The sequence below is a fragment of the Bombina bombina genome, chromosome 6 (genome assembly GCF_027579735.1).
Source record: "Bombina bombina isolate aBomBom1 chromosome 6, aBomBom1.pri, whole genome shotgun sequence".
NCBI classification, from domain to species: Eukaryota; Metazoa; Chordata; class Amphibia; order Anura; family Bombinatoridae; genus Bombina; species Bombina bombina.
Genome location: NC_069504.1, coordinates 1,148,698,721 through 1,148,721,496, shown reverse-complemented (window position 1 = coordinate 1,148,721,496; position 22,776 = coordinate 1,148,698,721). Strand labels below are relative to the sequence as shown.

At 36.9% G+C, this 22,776-nt stretch overlaps 1 protein-coding gene across 1 annotated transcript in view; it reads right to left on the bottom strand.

Annotated features, from left to right (window-relative positions):
- PLCZ1 (phospholipase C zeta 1) overlaps positions 1-22,776 on the bottom strand; it is a 400,274-nt gene that overhangs the window by 95,723 nt on the left and 281,775 nt on the right. The window contains exons 6-7 of the mRNA XM_053719723.1: positions 2,866-3,022; positions 2,050-2,166 (exon numbers count right to left, since the gene is read on the bottom strand). Of these exons, the coding sequence (XP_053575698.1) occupies positions 2,050-2,166; positions 2,866-3,022 (274 nt within the window). The remainder of the gene's footprint in view (positions 1-2,049; positions 2,167-2,865; positions 3,023-22,776) is intronic.

Below are 22,776 nucleotides of genomic sequence, written 5' to 3'. Positions count from 1 at the left end.
TCTGCAGGGGAGTCACAGGTGCCATCTCACCAAATGATATATATCTGTAGTCTGCAGGGGAGTCACAGGTGCCATCTCACCAAATGATATATATCTGTAGTCTGCAGGAGTCACAGGTGCCATCTCACCAAATGATATATATCTGTAGTCTGCAGGAGAGTCACAGGTGCCATCTCACCAAATGATATATATCTGTAGTCTGCAGGAGTCACAGGTGCCATCTCACCAAATGATATATATCTGTAGTCTGCAGGAGAGTCACAGGTGCCATCTCACCAAATGATATATATCTGTAGTCTGCAGGAGTCACAGGTGCCATCTCACCAAATGATATATATCTGTAGTCTGCAGGAGTCACAGGTGCCATCTCACCAAATGATATATCTGTAGTCTGCAGGGGAGTCACAGGTGCCATCTCACCAAATGATATATATCTGTAGTCTGCAGGGGAGTCACAGGTGCCATCTCACCAAATGATATATATCTGTAGTCTGCAGGGGAGTCACAGGTGCCATCTCACCAAATGATATATATCTGTAGTCTGCAGGGGAGTCACAGGTGCCATCTCACCAAATGATATATATCTGTAGTCTGCAGGAGAGTCACAGGTGCCATCTCACCAAATGATATATATCTGTAGTCTGCAGGAGAGTCACAGGTGCCATCTCACCAAATGATATATATCTGTAGTCTGCAGGAGAGTCACAGGTGCCATCTCACCAAATGATATATATCTGTAGTCTGCAGGAGTCACAGGTGCCATCTCACCAAATGATATATATCTGTAGTCTGCAGGAGAGTCACAGGTGCCATCTCACCAAATGATATATATCTGTAGTCTGCAGGAGTCACAGGTGCCATCTCATCAAATGATATATATCTGTAGTCTGCAGGGGAGTCACAGGTGCCATCTCACCAAATGATATATATCTGTAGTCTGCAGGAGAGTCACAGGGGCCATATCACCAAATGATATATATCTGTAGTCTGCAGGGGAGTCACAGGTGCCATCTCACCAAATGATATATATCTGTAGTCTGCAGGGGAGTCACAGGTGCCATCTCACCAAATGATATATATCTGTAGTCTGCAGGGGAGTCACAGGTGCCATCTCACCAAATGATATATATCTGTAGTCTGCAGGGGAGTCACAGGTGCCATCTCACCAAATGATATATATCTGTAGTCTGCAGGGGAGTCACAGGTGCCATCTCACCAAATGATATATATCTGTAATCTGCAGGGGAGTCACAGGTGCCATCTCACCAAATGATATATCTGTAGTCTGCAGGGGAGTCACAGGTGCCATCTCACCAAATGATATATATCTGTAGTCTGCAGGGGAGTCACAGGTGCCATCTCACCAAATGATATATATCTGTAGTCTGCAGGGGAGTCACAGGTGCCATCTCACCAAATGATATATATCTGTAGTCTGCAGGGGAGTCACAGGTGCCATCTCACCAAATGATATATATCTGTAGTCTGCAGGAGAGTCACAGGTGCCATCTCACCAAATGATATATATCTGTAGTCTGCAGGGGAGTCACAGGTGCCATCTCACCAAATGATATATATCTGTAGTCTGCAGGGGAGTCACAGGTGCCATCTCACCAAATGATATATATCTGTAGTCTGCAGGGGAGTTACAGGTGCCATCTCGCCAAATGATATATATGTTTTATAAGATTTAACTATTAATGACAGTAAGTGCACTTGTGTGTACTACTTATCCCTAATTGCAGTTTACTGGATGATCAGGACAACTCTCATGAAAGCCAGAAGTAATTTTTATCACATGATTATGCATTTTCAAAAACATCTGTAATACGTTTAAAAAAAAAAAAAAATTCTGATACAAATAATATTTTTTTTTCCTTTGGTTGATAGACATAAAACTCATTGGTCATTAACCCATCTGACAACTCACTGGTCACTTACCCATCTGACAACCCACTGGTCACTTACCCATCTGACAACCCACTGGTCACTTACCCATCTGACAACCCACTGGTCACTTACCCATCTGACAACCCACTGGTCACTTACCCATCTGACAACCCACATTCCAAAATTCCTGTGGATTGAAGTTGGAAGAAGCTGCTCTGAGGCCTTTAGGGTAAATTCTAGTAATAAAATTCATGGTGTGATGGATGAAATCATGAGCTGGAAGAGAAAAAATTGCAAAGTCTATTCTCTCACTGTGCCCTCAGCCTGCTCTCCCCATACCCTCAGCCTTCTCCTCTGTGCCTTCAGCCTGCTCCCCCGTGCCTTCAGCCTGCTCCCCCGTGCCTTCAGCCTGCTCCCCCGTGCCTTCAGCCTGCTCCCCCGTGCCTTCAGCCTGCTCCCCCGTGCCTTCAGCCTGCTCCCCCGTGCCTTCAGCCTGCTCCCCCGTGCCTTCAGCCTGCTCCCCCGTGCCTTCAGCCTCCACCCCCGTGCCTTCAGCCTGCTCCCCCGTGCCTTCAGCCTCCACCCCCGTGCCATCAGCCTCCACCCCCGTGCCATCAGCCTCCACCCCCGTGCCATCAGCCTCCACCCCCGTGCCATCAGCCTCCACCCCCGTGCCATCAGCCTGCACCCACGTGCCATCAGCCTGCACCCCCGTGCTATCCGCCTGCACCCCCGTGCTATCCGCCTGCACCCCCGTGCTATCCGCCTGCACCCCCGTGCTATCCGCCTGCACCCCCGTGCTATCCGCCTGCACCCCTGTGCTATCAGCATGCTGCATATGAAGCCTGATACGCTACAAATTTACATACTAAACTGTAACTATCACCTGCATTTTGTGATAATATTTACACCTACTGCGCGTTATCACCAAACATAATGTTACAATAGTTTATAGGATCAATTAGCGACAATTACCTGACTCTCTTGCGAGTTTCCGTGCCTGTTTCTCAGATAGGGAATTGTTTTCATAGAACTGCTGCTGTTCTCTCGAGTGCTGAAAACTCACAAATTTCTCAGATTTTGTGTAAATGACGAGGTCTGAGAGTTCCTTGGACAAAACCCTCTTCTGCACCTGCGGATACATCGGTAGTGAGCCATAAGTATGTGTTACAGAAATAGCTGGAATTTCACTGTGTATGGGAGCTCCGCTTCATATCTGAGGCCAGACCCTTATGCAAAGCAGTGAGCTACACAAATCCACAATGCCGATTCATGATGGGCATAAAATTATTTTATAAATGTTACCGGCATAAACAATCCCTTTGTACAATATATAATATGGGCCAGATTACAAGTGGTGTACTAAATATCACTATTTGCACTCCCCTGTGTAATACGAGTGCACGCAATTGGGCCTATCAAGCTCCGAATGGAGCTTGACGGCCCGTGTTTCGGGCGAGTCTTCAGACTCGCCAGAAACAGCAGTTATGAAGCAGCAGTTATGAACGCTGCTCCATAACCTGTCCGTCTGCTCTGAGCAGGCGAACAGACATCGCCGGAAATCAACCGATCGTGTATGATCGGGTTGATTGACACCCCCCTGCTGGCGGCCCATTGGCCGCGAGTCTAAAGGGGGCGGCGTTGCACCAGCAGCTCTTGTGAGCTGCTGGTGCAATGCTGAATACGGAGAGCGTATTACTCTCCGCATTCAGCGAGGTCTGGCGGACCTGATCCGCACTGTCAGATCAGGTCCGCCAGACCTTGTTATATAGAGGCCTATGTGCGCTGGTATTACAAGTTGTCAGCAATGCGAACGAGAGCTACTGTTCCCAAGGCTGGGAAGTATTAGGCTCATGAGAGCGCCTCCATATGCTCCAAAGGCATCAGAACCTAGTGCCGCAAATATAAATATATACACATAGTAACACATAAATATATACAGTATGTGTATACACATAGTAACACATAAATATATATGTATATACACATACTAACACATAAATATATATGTATATACACATACTAACACATAAATATATATGTATATACACATAATAACACATAAATATATATGTATATACACACAGTAACACATAAATATATATGTATATACACATAGTAACACATAAATATATATGTATATACACACAGTAACACATAAATATATATGTATATACACACAGTAACACATAAATATATATGTATATACACACAGTAACACATAAATATATATGTATATACACATACTAACACATAAATATATATGTATATACACATAGTAACACATAAATATATATGTATATACACATAGTAACACATAAATATATATGTATATACACATAGTAACACATAAATATATATGTATATACACATAGTAACACATAACTATATATGTATATACACATAGTAACACATAACTATATATGTATATACACATAGTAACACATAACTATATATGTATATACACATACTAACACATAAATATATATGTATATACACATACTAACACATAAATATATATGTATATACACATAGTAACACATAACTATATATGTATATACACATAGTAACACATAACTATATATGTATATACACATAGTAACACATAACTATATATGTATATACACATACTAACACATAAATATATATGTATATACACATAGTAACACATAAATATATATGTATATACACATAATAACACATAAATATATATGTATTGTTACAAACTGCTGTTTGTAAATGGCCCTTTAAATGGAAAATTGCCCTGCTTCCCTGGATTTTGGAGAAGCCTATTTGCCAGCCTCCTTCCACATGACTATGGCCCCTAGAAGATTATGCCCCTGAGGACATATTGACTTTTGCTGGGTGTGTGTGGCCCTTTAATAACCGTCTGGGGACATATTGTGACTTTGGTGAACAATGCCCCTTTAAGACTATGTCCCCAGACCTGTGAAATGACTTGTCCCTGGCTTTCTCCCACTTGGTTCAGTTTCATTGTGTGCCATTAAGTGCTATGTGACAGACCCTTCGGTCAGAACTACAGAGATAACTCTGTTCAGCTTCAAGAAGCATTCTAAATACAAGTTCGCTGGGATCAGCTCTAATTAAGTTTAGTGATAAAACATTCCCATTGTCTAATCAGACTTCTAGTAGTGATAAGGTGGACTGCATTGTTTTATTGTGTGTAAAATGTTATCTGCTGAAGTAATGTTGTGGCCTGTCAAAGGGAGTGTCCCTCTATCTAATATCAAATGTGTGATGGGGGATTTTATGCCTCCCCCTGAGAGTGTCCTGTTTGCATGTAACCTCAATAAAAAGCAGGCTGTGTGGGGGGCGGAGCCAACAGCCAGGATGATCAGACGTGTGTACCCTGAGCTCCTAGGCCATATCTAATTAAAGTTACTATCTATAGAAACGGAATGAGCTAAACTTATATGTAGACTTATGTTAGCTGATCTACAAGGGAAAGACACTATGCATGAGTCAATCTGAGATGTTAACTCTGTACTTTGCGCCCATATTGTGGAGAGCTGGCATACTGTGAGTGTTGAGATGCTTGGGCCTACCTCTGATATCATTTGCCTGCAGATCTAAGCCTGAATTTGTCTTTAATATGGAAAAGACTCCGGAACTGCTCTATATTTTACTACAAGATCTGGATCAACAGATTGTAAACCGCTTTGCTGATCTTTCAGACACACTCAGTTCGGCACTGAGAGGCGAGATCAGAAACGCCCCTGGAGACACATGGAAAGATTCCCTGCTGACAGATCCCTCAACAACATGTCGCCAATTATCACTATGTAGAACTGGAGATGAAGACATACCTTATTCATCACAAGGCCAATACAGTGTGCTGCAAGTGGATAATATAACGGCTGCCGTGAGTACTGCAGAAACTCCGGAACGGCCATTACAGAAAGAAGTGCTGTCGCAGTCATTAGACCATACGTCGCATCGCCTACACCATGAGCAGAGACTTGCTACTACTATTAAGCAGAAAAAGCCACCTCCAACATGTCACAGCATTCCTGAGAGGCCGGAGGCTAAATTGGCAGAAGCGGTGACCCTGCATTTCAGCTTTCAGCCTTTATATTCCACTACAGAGGAACTTACTGCAGACCCAGCTGGAATTGGGTGAGATACCATTAGCAGCGCTGGGAGTACAGGATTATATGAGAGAGTTTTGGCTGATTCATAGTTAAATGACTGTTTCCTATGGGATATACGATACAGATCTATCAGCAATAACTTTTGGTTCTCATCATAGCCTGCTCCTATATTTACACAATCCTTGGTTCCCTGTAAGAGACTTGCATATCACAGATGTTACTTTTAGTAGACTTTAATAGTCACCTTGTATTATACACTTAATTTCAGCCCAAAGTTATCCTATTGTTATGTCTATGCATCAGATACTGTCATTTTGCAATGCTCAAATATGTCTTAAGGTTTTTCTCTGTCAAAATCCATAGGTTCAGTTCAATGTGTTTATATTTTTTTTATGTTAGGTCCTTTTGTCTATATATTATTTGTATCTTACTAGAAGTATTCCCCTATAGTGCACCTCATCTCCTGTTACGCATGGTATTGATGTGTCGCCGGCGGCCGAGGTGACACGCTTACTCTCCTTTAGTATACCTTGAGGTGGCGCGTAGACAAGCTTCTGGGATCTAGCACTATTTTAATTAACCGACTAAATGTATGTTAACACTTTATGATTAAGATTATTTATATATAATCCTTGCAGCCACGGTTAAATTAGGTGGACAAATTCATACTTGTCCCCTTCAATATTCAGACTTTGATGTCATGAAGAGAGACGTTGACACTAGATCTCTTATCCTACCTTATCTTATATATTGATAATTTTAGCTGGACTCTTAACTTTAGTTGTAGGTGTCACGCCTTCACTTGAGTATTGCATCATACAGGTGTGTTATTGTAACTGACAGCTAAAGCTCTGGAAGGGGCCCATTCCTAGATTGCCTTCAACACTCTCTACTTGAGATCACCTATATACCCCTATTACAAAGGTCATAGGATATAATTGATTGTATGATATCTATATAAAATATCTATATCTGCTGTCATTTTAGAGAAATATTGGTAATTGTCCTGCACAGTATATACCTGTACTACCTCCCCCCCCCCCTCCAAGTTAATAAGAGCTCCTGAGGGGTAATATTTTATTTCTTTCATTATTGTTCACCCAATATGGTGAATTCTATTGCGGTATTAATCCGCTACTTTCCATATATTTAAGCCAATTTTCCTCTTATGTGCCATGAATATGAATAGGTTCGAGAGTAACCTTATCTGTTAAGTGAAGAAACATGGTTTATGGTGTTAACTATATTGTGTATTCTATCTCTTTATTATTACTACTATAATTTAATTAGTATTTTGCACCCTATGGGGTAAAAATGTATCTCTCATTTATAATCTTTATTCTACATATAACAATTGAAAATATCATACTAACAGGCAGAATGCTTTGCTAATGAGGTACTATAATATTATTATCTAAAAAAATAAAAATATAAGGTATCACGGTAAATCTTATAATATATATATCCGAAATATGCTGGCGATATAGTAGGATATGCATGTTCTCAATATGTCTAACATGATTTGCTATTGATATTAGCCATGTTCATTTTGTAATAACTTGTTTTATTATCAATATGTGGCTCTTGTTTGTTTTGCTAATTACCTTAATAAAAAATTTTGATTTAAAAAAAAAAAGCAGGCTGTGTGCTCCAGCACATCAGACCTATTTTTGACCCTCTAACTTGCAGCTTTGACTCATGTTTGTAGGGGACAGCTTATAATCACTACAGGGATTGCTATGTTTTTCATACTCCCTTAGCTACAGGGATTGCTACAGAAGGAAGAGGTTCGCCTACTGGAGCCTGGTCGTAGGTCCAGGGCGCAGAGCAGACGGCGAGATACCAGCCCAGCAGCGGTGGTTCATAGAGTCTGCATTACTGATGGTGGCTACACAGTAGTTATAGTGTCTACGGTGCTGCTGCTCCTTTGGTGAGCGCTAGGAGCATCCTTTTCTACGGTCCAACTTCCAGCCAGCCTGGAGGCAACCGTAACATGTATATACACATACTAACACATAAAAATATATATGTATATACACATAGTAACACATAAATATATCTGTATATACACATAAATATATATATGTATATACACATAGTAAAACATAAATATATATGTATATACACATATTAACACATAAATATATATGTATATACACATAACACATAAATATATATGTATATACACATAGTGACACATAAATATATATGTATATACACGTAATAACACATAAATATATATGTATATACACACACAATAACACATAAATATATATGTATATACACATAGTGACACATAAATATATATGTATATACACATAGTAAAACATAAATATATATGTATATACACATAGTAACACATAAATATATATGTATATACACATAAATATATATGTATATACACATAGTAACACATAAATATATATGTATATACACATAGTAACACATAAATATATATGTATATACACATAGTAACACATAAATATATATGTATATACACATAGTAACACATAAATATATATGTATATACACATAGTAACACATAAATATATATGTATATACACATAATAACACATAAATATATATGTATATACACATAATAACACAAATATATATGTATATACACATAATAACACAAATATATATGTATATACACATAATAACACAAATATATATGTATATACACATAGTAACACATAAATATATATGTATATACACATAGTAACACATAAATATATATGTATATACACATAGTAACACATAAATATATATGTATATACACATAGTAGCACATAAATATATATGTATATACACATAGTAGCACATAAATATATACTGTATGTATATACACATAGTAACAAATAAATATATATGTATATACACATACTAGCACATAAATATATATGTATATACGCATAGTAACATATAAATATATATGTATATACACATAGTAACACATAAATATATATATGTATATACACATAAATATATATGTAAATACACACACAATAACACATAAATATATATGTATATACACACACAATAACACATAAATATATATGTATATACACACACAATAACACATAAATATATATGTATATACACATAGTAACACATAAATATATATGTATATACACATAGTAACACATAAATATATATGTATATACACATACTAACACATAAATATATATGTATATACACATAATAACACATAAATATATATGTATATACACACAGTAACACATAAATATATATGTATATACACATAATAACATAAATATATATGTATATACACATAGTAACACATAAATATATATGTATATACACACAGTAACACATAAATATATATGTATATACACACAGTAACACATAAATATATATGTATATACACACAGTAACACATAAATATATATGTATATACACATACTAACACATAAATATATATGTATATACACATAGTAACACATAAATATATATGTATATACACATAGTAACACATAAATATATATGTATATACACATAGTAACACATAAATATATATGTATATACACATAGTAACACATAACTATATATGTATATACACATAGTAACACATAACTATATATGTATATACACATAGTAACACATAACTATATATGTATATACACATAGTAACACATAACTATATATGTATATACACATACTAACACATAAATATATATGTATATACACATACTAACACATAAATATATATGTATATACACATAGTAACACATAAATATATATGTATATACACATAATAACACATAAATATATATGTATTGTTACAAACTGCTGTTTGTAAATGGCCCTTTAAATGGAAAATTGCCCTGCTTCCCTGGATTTTGGAGAAGCCTATTTGCCAGCCTCCTTCCACATGACTATGGCCCCTAGAAGATTATGCCCCTGAGGACATATTGACTTTTGCTGGGTGTGTGTGGCCCTTTAATAACCGTCTGGGGACATATTGTGACTTTGGTGAACAATGCCCCTTTAAGACTATGTCCCCAGACCTGTGAAATGACTTGTCCCTGGCTTTCTCCCACTTGGTTCAGTTTCATTGTGTGCCATTAAGTGCTATGTGACAGACCCTTCGGTCAGAACTACAGAGATAACTCTGTTCAGCTTCAAGAAGCATTCTAAATACAAGTTCGCTGGGATCAGCTCTAATTAAGTTTAGTGATAAAACATTCCCATTGTCTAATCAGACTTCTAGTAGTGATAAGGTGGACTGCATTGTTTTATTGTGTGTAATGTTATCTGCTGAAGTAATGTTGTGGCCTGTCAAAGGGAGTGTCTCTCTATCTAATATCAAATGTGTGATGGGGGATTTTATGCCTCCCCCTGAGAGTGTCCTGTTTGCATGTAACCTCAATAAAAAGCAGGCTGTGTGGGGGGCGGAGCCAACAGCCAGGATGATCAGACGTGTGTACCCTGAGCTCCTAGGCCATATCTAATTAAAGTTACTATCTATAGAAACGGAATGAGCTAAACTTATATGTAGACTTATGTTAGCTGATCTACAAGGGAAAGACACTATGCATGAGTCAATCTGAGATGTTAACTCTGTACTTTGCGCCCATATTGTGGAGAGCTGGCATACTGTGAGTGTTGAGATGCTTGGGCCTACCTCTGATATCATTTGCCTGCAGATCTAAGCCTGAATTTGTCTTTAATATGGAAAAGACTCCGGAACTGCTCTATATTTTACTACAAGATCTGGATCAACAGATTGTAAACCGCTTTGCTGATCTTTCAGACACACTCAGTTCGGCACTGAGAGGCGAGATCAGAAACGCCCCTGGAGACACATGGAAAGATTCCCTGCTGACAGATCCCTCAACAACATGTCGCCAATTATCACTATGTAGAACTGGAGATGAAGACATACCTTATTCATCACAAGGCCAATACAGTGTGCTGCAAGTGGATAATATAACGGCTGCCGTGAGTACTGCAGAAACTCCGGAACGGCCATTACAGAAAGAAGTGCTGTCGCAGTCATTAGACCATACGTCGCATCGCCTACACCATGAGCAGAGACTTGCTACTACTATTAAGCAGAAAAAGCCACCTCCAACATGTCACAGCATTCCTGAGAGGCCGGAGGCTAAATTGGCAGAAGCGGTGACCCTGCATTTCAGCTTTCAGCCTTTATATTCCACTACAGAGGAACTTACTGCAGACCCAGCTGGAATTGGGTGAGATACCATTAGCAGCGCTGGGAGTACAGGATTATATGAGAGAGTTTTGGCTGATTCATAGTTAAATGACTGTTTCCTATGGGATATACGATACAGATCTATCAGCAATAACTTTTGGTTCTCATCATAGCCTGCTCCTATATTTACACAATCCTTGGTTCCCTGTAAGAGACTTGCATATCACAGATGTTACTTTTAGTAGACTTTAATAGTCACCTTGTATTATACACTTAATTTCAGCCCAAAGTTATCCTATTGTTATGTCTATGCATCAGATACTGTCATTTTGCAATGCTCAAATATGTCTTAAGGTTTTTCTCTGTCAAAATCCATAGGTTCAGTTCAATGTGTTTATATTTTTTTTATGTTAGGTCCTTTTGTCTATATATTATTTGTATCTTACTAGAAGTATTCCCCTATAGTGCACCTCATCTCCTGTTACGCATGGTATTGATGTGTCGCCGGCGGCCGAGGTGACACGCTTACTCTCCTTTAGTATACCTTGAGGTGGCGCGTAGACAAGCTTCTGGGATCTAGCACTATTTTAATTAACCAACTAAATGTATGTTAACACTTTATGATTAAGATTATTTATATATAATCCTTGCAGCCACGGTTAAATTAGGTGGACAAATTCATACTTGTCCCCTTCAATATTCAGACTTTGATGTCATGAAGAGAGACGTTGACACTAGATCTCTTATCCTACCTTATCTTATATATTGATAATTTTAGCTGGACTCTTAACTTTAGTTGTAGGTGTCACGCCTTCACTTGAGTATTGCATCATACAGGTGTGTTATTGTAACTGACAGCTAAAGCTCTGGAAGGGGCCCATTCCTAGATTGCCTTCAACACTCTCTACTTGAGATCACCTATATACCCCTATTACAAAGGTCATAGGATATAATTGATTGTATGATATCTATATAAAATATCTATATCTGCTGTCATTTTAGAGAAATATTGGTAATTGTCCTGCACAGTATATACCTGTACTACCTCCCCCCCCCCCCCGCCAAGTTAATAAGAGCTCCTGAGGGGTAATATTTTATTTCTTTCATTATTGTTCACCCAATATGGTGAATTCTATTGCGGTATTAATCCGCTACTTTCCATATATTTAAGCCAATTTTCCTCTTATGTGCCATGAATATGAATAGGTTCGAGAGTAACCTTATCTGTTAAGTGAAGAAACATGGTTTATGGTGTTAACTATATTGTGTATTCTATCTCTTTATTATTACTACTATAATTTAATTAGTATTTTGCACCCTATGGGGTAAAAATGTATCTCTCACTTATAATCTTTATTCTACATATAACAATTGAAAATATCATACTAACAGGCAGAATGCTTTGCTAATGAGGTACTATAATATTATTATCTAAAAAAATAAAAATATAAGGTATCACGGTAAATCTTATAATATATATATCCGAAATATGCTGGCGATATAGTAGGATATGCATGTTCTCAATATGTCTAACATGATTTGCTATTGATATTAGCCATGTTCATTTTGTAATAACTTGTTTTATTATCAATATGTGGCTCTTGTTTGTTTTGCTAATTACCTTAATAAAAAATTTTGATTTAAAAAAAAAAAGCAGGCTGTGTGCTCCAGCACATCAGACCTATTTTTGACCCTCTAACTTGCAGCTTTGACTCATGTTTGTAGGGGACAGCTTATAATCACTACAGGGATTGCTATGTTTTTCATACTCCCTTAGCTACAGGGATTGCTACAGAAGGAAGAGGTTCGCCTACTGGAGCCTGGTCGTAGGTCCAGGGCGCAGAGCAGACGGCGAGATACCAGCCCAGCAGCGGTGGTTCATAGAGTCTGCATTACTGATGGTGGCTACACAGTAGTTATAGTGTCTACGGTGCTGCTGCTCCTTTGGTGAGCGCTAGGAGCATCCTTTTCTACGGTCCAACTTCCAGCCAGCCTGGAGGCAACCGTAACATGTATATACACATACTAACACATAAAAATATATATGTATATACACATAGTAACACATAAATATATCTGTATATACACATAAATATATATATGTATATACACATAGTAAAACATAAATATATATGTATATACACATATTAACACATAAATATATATGTATATACACATAACACATAAATATATATGTATATACACATAGTGACACATAAATATATATGTATATACACGTAATAACACATAAATATATATATGTATACACACACAATAACACATAAATATATATGTATATACACATAGTGACACATAAATATATATGTATATACACATAGTAAAACATAAATATATATGTATATACACATACTAACACATAAATATATATGTATATACACATAAATATATATGTATATACACATAGTAACACATAAATATATATGTATATACACATAAATATATATGTATATACACATAGTAACACAAATATATATGTATATACACATAGTAACACATAAATATATATGTATATACACATAGTAACACATAAATATATATGTATATACACATAGTAACACATAAATATATATGTATATACACATAGTAACACATAAATATATATGTATATACACATAATAACACAAATATATATGTATATACACATAATAACACAAATATATATGTATATACACATAGTAACACATAAATATATATGTATATACACATAGTAACACATAAATATATATGTATATACACATAGTAGCACATAAATATATATGTATATACACATAGTAGCACATAAATATATACTGTATGTATATACACATAGTAACAAATAAATATATATGTATATACACATACTAGCACATAAATATATATGTATATACGCATAGTAACATATAAATATATATGTATATACACATAGTAACACATAAATATATATATGTATATACACATAAATATATATGTAAATACACACACAATAACACATAAATATATATGTATATACACACACAATAACACATAAATATATATGTATATACACACACAATAACACATAAATATATATGTATATACACATAAATATATATGTATATACACATAAATATATATGTATATACACATAATAACACAAATATATATATATATATATATATATACACACATACTAACACATAAATATATAAGTATATACACATACTAACACATAAATATATATGTATATACACCTAGTAACACAAATATATATGTATATACACATACTAACACATAAATATATATGTATATACACATACTAACACATAAATATATATGTATATACACATAGAAAAACATAAATATATATGTATATACACATAGTAACACATAAATATATATGTATATACACATAGTAACACATAAATATATATGTATATACACATAGTAACACATAAATATATATGTATATACACATAGTAACACATAAATATATATGTATATACACATAGTAACACATAAATATATATGTATATACACATAGTAACACAAATATATATGTATATACACATAGTAACACATAAATATATATGTATATACACATAGTAACACATAAATATATATGTATATACACATAGTAACACAAATATATATGTATATACACATAGTAACACATAAATATATATGTATATACACATAGTAACACAAATATATATGTATATACACATAGTAACACATAAATATATATATGTATTTACACACAGTAACACATAAATATATATGTATATACACATAATAACACATAAATATATATGTATATACACATAATAACACATAAATATATATGTATATACACATAGTAACACATAAATATATATGTATATACACATAGTAACACAAATATATATGTATATACACATAGTAACACATAAATATATATGTATATACACATAGTAACACATAAATATATATATATTGTAACAGGAACACTTTTAACCACGGTCTTCTAGGGCACAAATGCAGCACAGGACAATCCACTGTAGTTTAAAAGGCTTTATTTTTCACAGCAATAACAAACAGGCAGTTCCTCTGCAGCAATGTTAAGTACTTTTTGTAAATGTCAGTACTTACAAGTATGTCCCAGCACTTCACAGCATTCCACAAGTGCTTTGTAAAAATAATGTCCTTTTACAGTTCACAGGAACAAAAGTCTTTTACACAGTGTAACAAACACACACACCAGCTTCTGTAGCTGTGTAACTCTCTCTCAAGGCCTAAGTGAGGCTGCTATTTAAACCCTCACAACTTCTAATTAGCCACACCTGTGATTAGCTGCTGGACAGCTTCACAGCTGTCTGGGATAATGGCCCACCCTCTCTCCAATCATCCCAAACCTCAGGGACCCAGAACACAGTTTATCAACTGCATAATCAAATACACACTCTTTCTCCCTGGGGTTTTAACTGAAAGGAGAAATAGCATGTACAATGCTTGGTCTTAAATATCTTCCATTTATAACCAGGCCTTGCTTTCTGTCACATATATATATACACATAGTAACACATACATATATATGTATATACACATAATAACACATACATATATATTATATGGTTAAAAAAGAGAGAAGTAACTAGGAATGTAATCCTAGTTTTAAAAAGACAGGGATTTCAGCACTCTTTTGAAAATGAAGCTCATTGGACCATAGTACGTGTTTGAACAGTAAGTTTTTTTATTTATTCAATTGTGAACGGGAAATTCTCCCCGCTGTATGTACACCACTCCCCAGAAGAAAAAGATGCAACACACTGAATCACATTCATAGTCAAGAATTAATAAAGAAACATTAGTTACCTATATGCATACTAGAGTTTGTATTCAAAACCTGACCGGTCAGGGGTACATATCTTGCAAAGATATAAAGAACAGCCAGAAACTTTGTAGAGTTATTTTTGATACCTCTAAAGAACCTCTACACCCTGCTGCACACAGAACCCCTTTTTAAGAGGTATATCCTGGGTAGGTTATGATGAGTGGGATCTAAGAGGTCAAATAGGGGTACCACAGGCAGAAGCAGTTCACAAGTTTTAGTCACAGTCACAATATGGTATGCAGTGAATAATGATGCTGTACTTAGTCAAGGAAAAAAGCCTTATTCTTAGACTCACTACACCCAACTGCTCACAGTACTCCAAACGAGGAGAATACACTACTGGGCAGTACATAAAGTGGTAAGTATCACCCGGATCTAAGTGGTCTCTAAGTTAGGCTTCCTTGAGTTTAACAGTATGCATGTACAAAAACATATATAAGCAAAACTAACAGACAGTATGTGCCATTATAGTGCTTTTATGTAAGCTATTCATGCAAAGCTTGCAGTAAGAAAAGACAGCAATTATAAGGTTAAAGCATAAAGCACAGATGATAGCGTTTCCTCAGTGTCTCTGGGATCTTGAAATGCTAGCAAGTAAAGCCGCATGCAAGGGAGATTTCAAGAAAGCAGTTCAAGGTGTAATTATCGCAGAGCCAGCATGACGTATAAGCAACAATGTTGCTATCCTCAGCAATTGTTTCAAGAAATGCCCAGGATTAGCGTTCTTTGTGAGTATATTGCTTACGGCACATATAGAAATGCAAACAGTCAAAGTATAAGGCAATGATATCCGTGATTATGTATGACCGTTATATAGTCCATATTAGTGAACCATGATGGAGTATATACGACCTTGCTATTTCATTCAGACATATCGCTGTGGCAAGATGCGTCCTCGTAACTTGTTAGATCCTCAAGTTAAATTTGTTATGCTTCTGTGTTCGCCGCAGGTATTGTCATCCATGCGGTCTGGAGGCTGTGTTAGTAGCGTGCACCACGTAGGCCGGTCGGCTTAGCCAATGCCGACGCGCGTTTCACCCGCAGGGCTGATAGACAGACCGAGCTTCGTCAGGGCGATATATGGAGGGGACTGGCTTATCCCTTTTTATAGCGTTTTATAATAGCGCCCCTGCTGGAGGTGAAGGTTTGCTGCATATCTGTATAAAGATTACTCTGGTTGAAAGAAGAACATAAATCTAAGTGCAAAAATACTGCACTTACAAACAATAACTAACTCTAGATAAATATTTCTATCTGTATATATATTAAGTTTTTTACACTTATTTTTGTTATTTTATTAAAAGGAAAACAATTTATATACATTTGTTCAGAAAGTTATGCCTTTTCAGTGGGCTTTTTAGAATTTTTTTTTTTTTTTTGCTGTCCTAGAGAAAACAGGCCATGTCAAGTTTATCATTTAGACCTTCCGGCAGTTGAGTTCCCAACACAAAGATCCACCTGCATTCTTTCTGCAGGAGGATCCTGTCGTTGTCACCTCCTCTGCCATTGGTAATTCCTCTATCTATACCAATGAATCTTAAAGAGTCAGGATTGCAATCATGCACCAGTTCATAGTGTTTTGCAACATTACTCTTCTGGTTTTTGTTTTTTACATCGTCACGATGTTCCGTAATACGGTCTTTTATGGCTCTCCTCGTTTTTCCCACGTAGAAACGTGGGCAACTGCAGGAGAGTAGGTAGATTACTCCTTCTGTATTGCAGTTGATAAAGTGCTTCAACTTATACCTTTTCCCTGTGTGGGTGCCAAAGTCTTTTGTTTTGACCATGAACTTACACGCCACACATCGACCGCAGGGGTGATTGCCAGATGACCTATGTTTTGTGAGCCAGTTTGTCTGTTTTTGTTCAGACACATATTGGCTTCTTACAAGCTTATCCTTCAGGTTGGAAGCTCGTCTAGCTGTAATGTTTGGGTAGTCTCCAACCTCTTTCGATACTCCCACATCACTCGTGAGAATTTTCCAATTCTTGGACAGGATCTCCCTTAGGGCATTCCAATGGCAGTTATAGTCTGTAACCAGCCTTATTTTAGAATCTATTATCTTTTCTTTTTGTGCAAGGAGTGTATTTCGATTTGCATGTGCAGCATTATTAAATGCCTTCCTTACATTTCGCTTGGAATACCCTCTGTCCAAGAACCTTTTTTGCATGTCTGTACCATGCTTCAGGAATCTTTCTTTTGTCGAGCAGTTTCTACGAAGTCGTAAAAATTGCCCTTTGGGTATACCTCGTATCAAATGTGTTGGGTGATGACTTGAAGCTAAGAGGAGGCTATTGGTAGCAGTACTCTTCCGAAAGTTTTCAGTCACAATCATTCCTTGTTCAATTTTTACATTGATATCCAGAAACGATATTTGCTCCTTGCTGTACTGCAGGGTTAGAGAAATATTACTGTCATTAATGTTGAGGGTGCGAACAAACTCTTTAAGATTGCTTTCTGATCCCTCCCAGATTAAAAAGACATCATCCACATATCTTAACCACATGTGGATGTTTTCTTCAAAAAGGGGGTTTTGGAACACTTCATCCATTTCCCACTTTCCGAGGTGTAGACAGGCATATGTTGGGGCACATGTGGCACCCATAGCAGTGCCCTGTTTCTGCTTGTATATTTTATTATCGAACATGAAAACATTGTTACATAGCACGAATGTTAACAGTTCCACCACAAAATCTGTGTGGTTTTGGACATCTGTGCATCTTGTCATAAGATAATGTTTGCATGCTTTTATTCCCACCTCATGTGGGATGGATGAGTATAGACCCTCAACATCAATACCATGCTTCTTGAGGGACTGACACTCCATCTACTTTCCTAAGGAAGTCTGCAGTATCCAGGATAAAAGATGGCATGGTATTCAAAAAAGGTCTTAAAAAATGGTCAATGTAATTCCCCAAGTTTTCTGTGAGGCTGCCTATTCCTGCTATTATTGGGCGGCCTGGAGGACTATTGGAGTTCTTATGTATCTTGGGGATACAGTAAAATACCGGCATCACAGGGTACTCAGGGTATAGATATTTGAATTCTGTTGCAGTGATAGTTTTGCTATCTTTTGCTTTCTTTAGAATGTCGAAGAGGGAAAACTGCAGAGAAGAGGTAGGATTGAAGGTTAAGCTTTGATATTGGCTTTTATCTAAGAGTTGGCGTTTTGCCTCAAGGACAAACATGTTTTCGTCCCATACGACTAGATTTCCGCCCTTGTCAGCCTGCTTTATTATCAGGCCTTTTGCATTCATCAATTCTCCAAGGGCTTTTCTTTCTGACTTGCTTAGATTATCATTTACTAATCCAGTAAAAGAGAGGCCAGCTACTTCTTTCTCTACCTGCTTTACAAAGATGTTCACAGCAGGTACCATCGATAATTGCTGCATGTATTTAGATTTTGCTTTAAAGTTAGATTTGACCATTTTACACCCACATTGATCTAAGGCTTGTGAGGGATCATATTGACTCCCTTCATTTTCAGCCAGCAACGCTTGTAAATCGATAATTGAAGCACTGTCTTCCGTGGTAAGTGATACATCTTCCACTAGATGTCTGCTTTTACCTTTCATTATTTGAGAAAGGACTACTCGTCTAGCAAACAGATGAAGATCTTTGATAAAATTAAATTTATCAAGAGTATTTGTGGGGCAAAACGATAGGCCTTTCTTAAGAACCTCAATATGAGATATACCAAGTTTAAAGGTAGATAAATTTATGATTTGCAAGTCATTCTCTTTTTGGTTTAGAATCCCCTGCGACTGCGAAAGCGTCGGGGTCTGCCCTGGGAGTAGTTCCTCTGGGTTTGGTCGTAACCCTGTTGGCGACGTTGCCTGGAGGGGTACCTTCTCTCTTCTAAGTTTGAACTTGTCCCCCCTCTTCCTTCTCTTCCTACCGCCTCTCCTCCTTCCCCTAAAAAAGAATTTTTATTTTCATGGGTGGCTCTGGAATGATCTATTTCTACGTCAGAGCTATCTGTACCAGAGTCATAAGCTCCCTTTGCTGATTGATAACTATAAACTTTATTGTTTTGTAGTCATCGTTGTCTCTGGAAAATTTTCTTCCTTTTCTCAGTTTTATGTCGTTTTGTAGTCTTGCTATCTGCTCTTTTATTTCATCATTTAGCTTAGCAAAGTTTGAATTCGTTTCAAACATATTGACTACTTTCAGAGACTCTTCAGCTTGATTTATGGTTTTCTCTAGTCTTTCTTTATTTCGTTTCACCATTTTATTCATGAGGATGATGGAACAGTCAGAAAGACTGGAATTCCAATCTTCCATAAACTCCTCCCCACCTTCATCTTCTCTCAAATTTGTCCCCAGGTCTAGCCTAAGGCGTAGACCTCTGGGTATAATTTTTGTTTTTATATAGTTTTCAAGACTAGATGTCTCAGCTCTGAGTTTGACCAGTAATTTTTTGTAGTTTTTGAAAGCACCATAAATATTTACTGGTGTGTTATTTTTATCCTGACTCTCTTCCAGGTTCGATATAGATAGGGATGCTGTAAGTTCTGCTTCCCAGTTTTCATCAGACAGCATGAAAGCCATGTTGTAAATTTAACCTCTGGGCAGCCGGGCCCAAAACAGCTCAGAAAAAAATCCCTTATGTTCACAATTGAAAAGGTCAGAAAACAGCTAAAGGGGATCACCACTCCGGAAACCTTATAAAGTTTATGGGCCTAGGCCCAGGTATAGCAGGTATACAATACAAAAAGACAAAGAGTAACAGAGGGAACGCAAATGCTGTTCATGAGCTTTTATATAAAGTCACAAGCTGACAATAACACAACTCGTTTTGTCAGAATAGTAATTGAGGTGGTGCAGACCCTTATACAAAGTATTATATGGTTAAAAAAGAGAGAAGTAACTAGGAATGTAATCCTAGTTTTAAAAAGACAGGGATTTCAGCACTCTTTTGAAAATGAAGCTCATTGGACCATAGTACGTGTTTGAACAGTAAGTTTTTTTAAATGGGAAATGGATGAAGTGTTCCAAAACCCCCTTTTTGAAGAAAACATCCACATGTGGTTAAGATATGTGGATGATGTCTTTTTAATCTGGGAGGGATCAGAAAGCAATCTTAAAGAGTTTGTTCGCACCCTCAACATTAATGACAGTAATATTTCTCTAACCCTGCAGTACAGCAAGGAGCAAATATCGTTTCTGGATATCAATGTAAAAATTGAACAAGGAATGATTGTGACTGAAAACTTTCAGAAGAGTACTGCTACTAATAGCCTCCTCTTAGCTTCAAGTCATCACCCAACACATTTGATACGAGGTATACCCAAAGGGCAATTTTTACGACTTCGTAGAAACTGCTCGACAAAAGAAAGATTCCTGAAGCATGGTACAGACATGCAAAAAAGGTTCTTGGACAGAGGGTATTCCAAGCGAAATGTAAGGAAGGCATTTAATAATGCTGCACATGCAAATCGAAATACACTCCTTGCACAAAAAGAAAAGATAATAGATTCTAAAATAAGGCTGGTTACAGACTATAACTGCCATTGGAATGCCCTAAGGGAGATCCTGTCCAAGAATTGGAAAATTCTCACGAGTGATGTGGGAGTATCGAAAGAGGTTGGAGACTACCCAAACATTACAGCTAGACGAGCTTCCAACCTGAAGGATAAGCTTGTAAGAAGCCAATATGTGTCTGAACAAAAACAGACAAACTGGCTCACAAAACATAGGTCATCTGGCAATCACCCCTGCGGTCGATGTGTGGCGTGTAAGTTCATGGTCAAAACAAAAGACTTTGGCACCCACACAGGGAAAAGGTATAAGTTGAAGCACTTTATCAACTGCAATACAGAAGGAGTAATCTACCTACTCTCCTGCAGTTGCCCACGTTTCTACGTGGGAAAAACGAGGAGAGCCATAAAAGACCGTATTACGGAACATCGTGACGATGTAAAAAACAAAAACCAGAAGAGTAATGTTGCAAAACACTATGAACTGGTGCATGATTGCAATCCTGACTCTTTAAGATTCATTGGTATAGATAGAGGAATTACCAATGGCAGAGGAGGTGACAACGACAGGATCCTCCTGCAGAAAGAATGCAGGTGGATCTTTGTGTTGGGAACTCAACTGCCGGAAGGTCTAAATGATAAACTTGACATGGCCTGTTTTCTCTAGGACAGCAAAAAAAAAAAAAAAATTCTAAAAAGCCCACTGAAAAGGCATAACTTTCTGAACAAATGTATATAAATTGTTTTCCTTTTAATAAAATAACAAAAATAAGTGTAAAAAACTTAATATATATACAGATAGAAATATTTATCTAGAGTTAGTTATTGTTTGTAAGTGCAGTATTTTTGCACTTAGATTTATGTTCTTCTTTCAACCAGAGTAATCTTTATACAGATATGCAGCAAACCTTCACCTCCAGCAGGGGCGCTATTATAAAACGCTATAAAAAGGGATAAGCCAGTCCCCTCCATATACCGCCCTGACGAAGCCCGGTCTGACTATCAGCCCTGCGGGTGAAACGCGCGTTGGCATTGGCTAAGCCGACCGGCCTACGTGGTGCACGCTACTAACACAGCCTCCAGACCGCATGGTTGACAATACCTGCGGCGAACACAGAAGCATAACAAATTTAACTTGAGGATCTAACAAGTTACGAGGACGCATCTTGCCACAGCGATATGTCTGAATGAAATAGCAAGGTCGTATATACTCCATCATGGTTCACTAATATGGACTATATAACGGTCATACATAATCACGGATA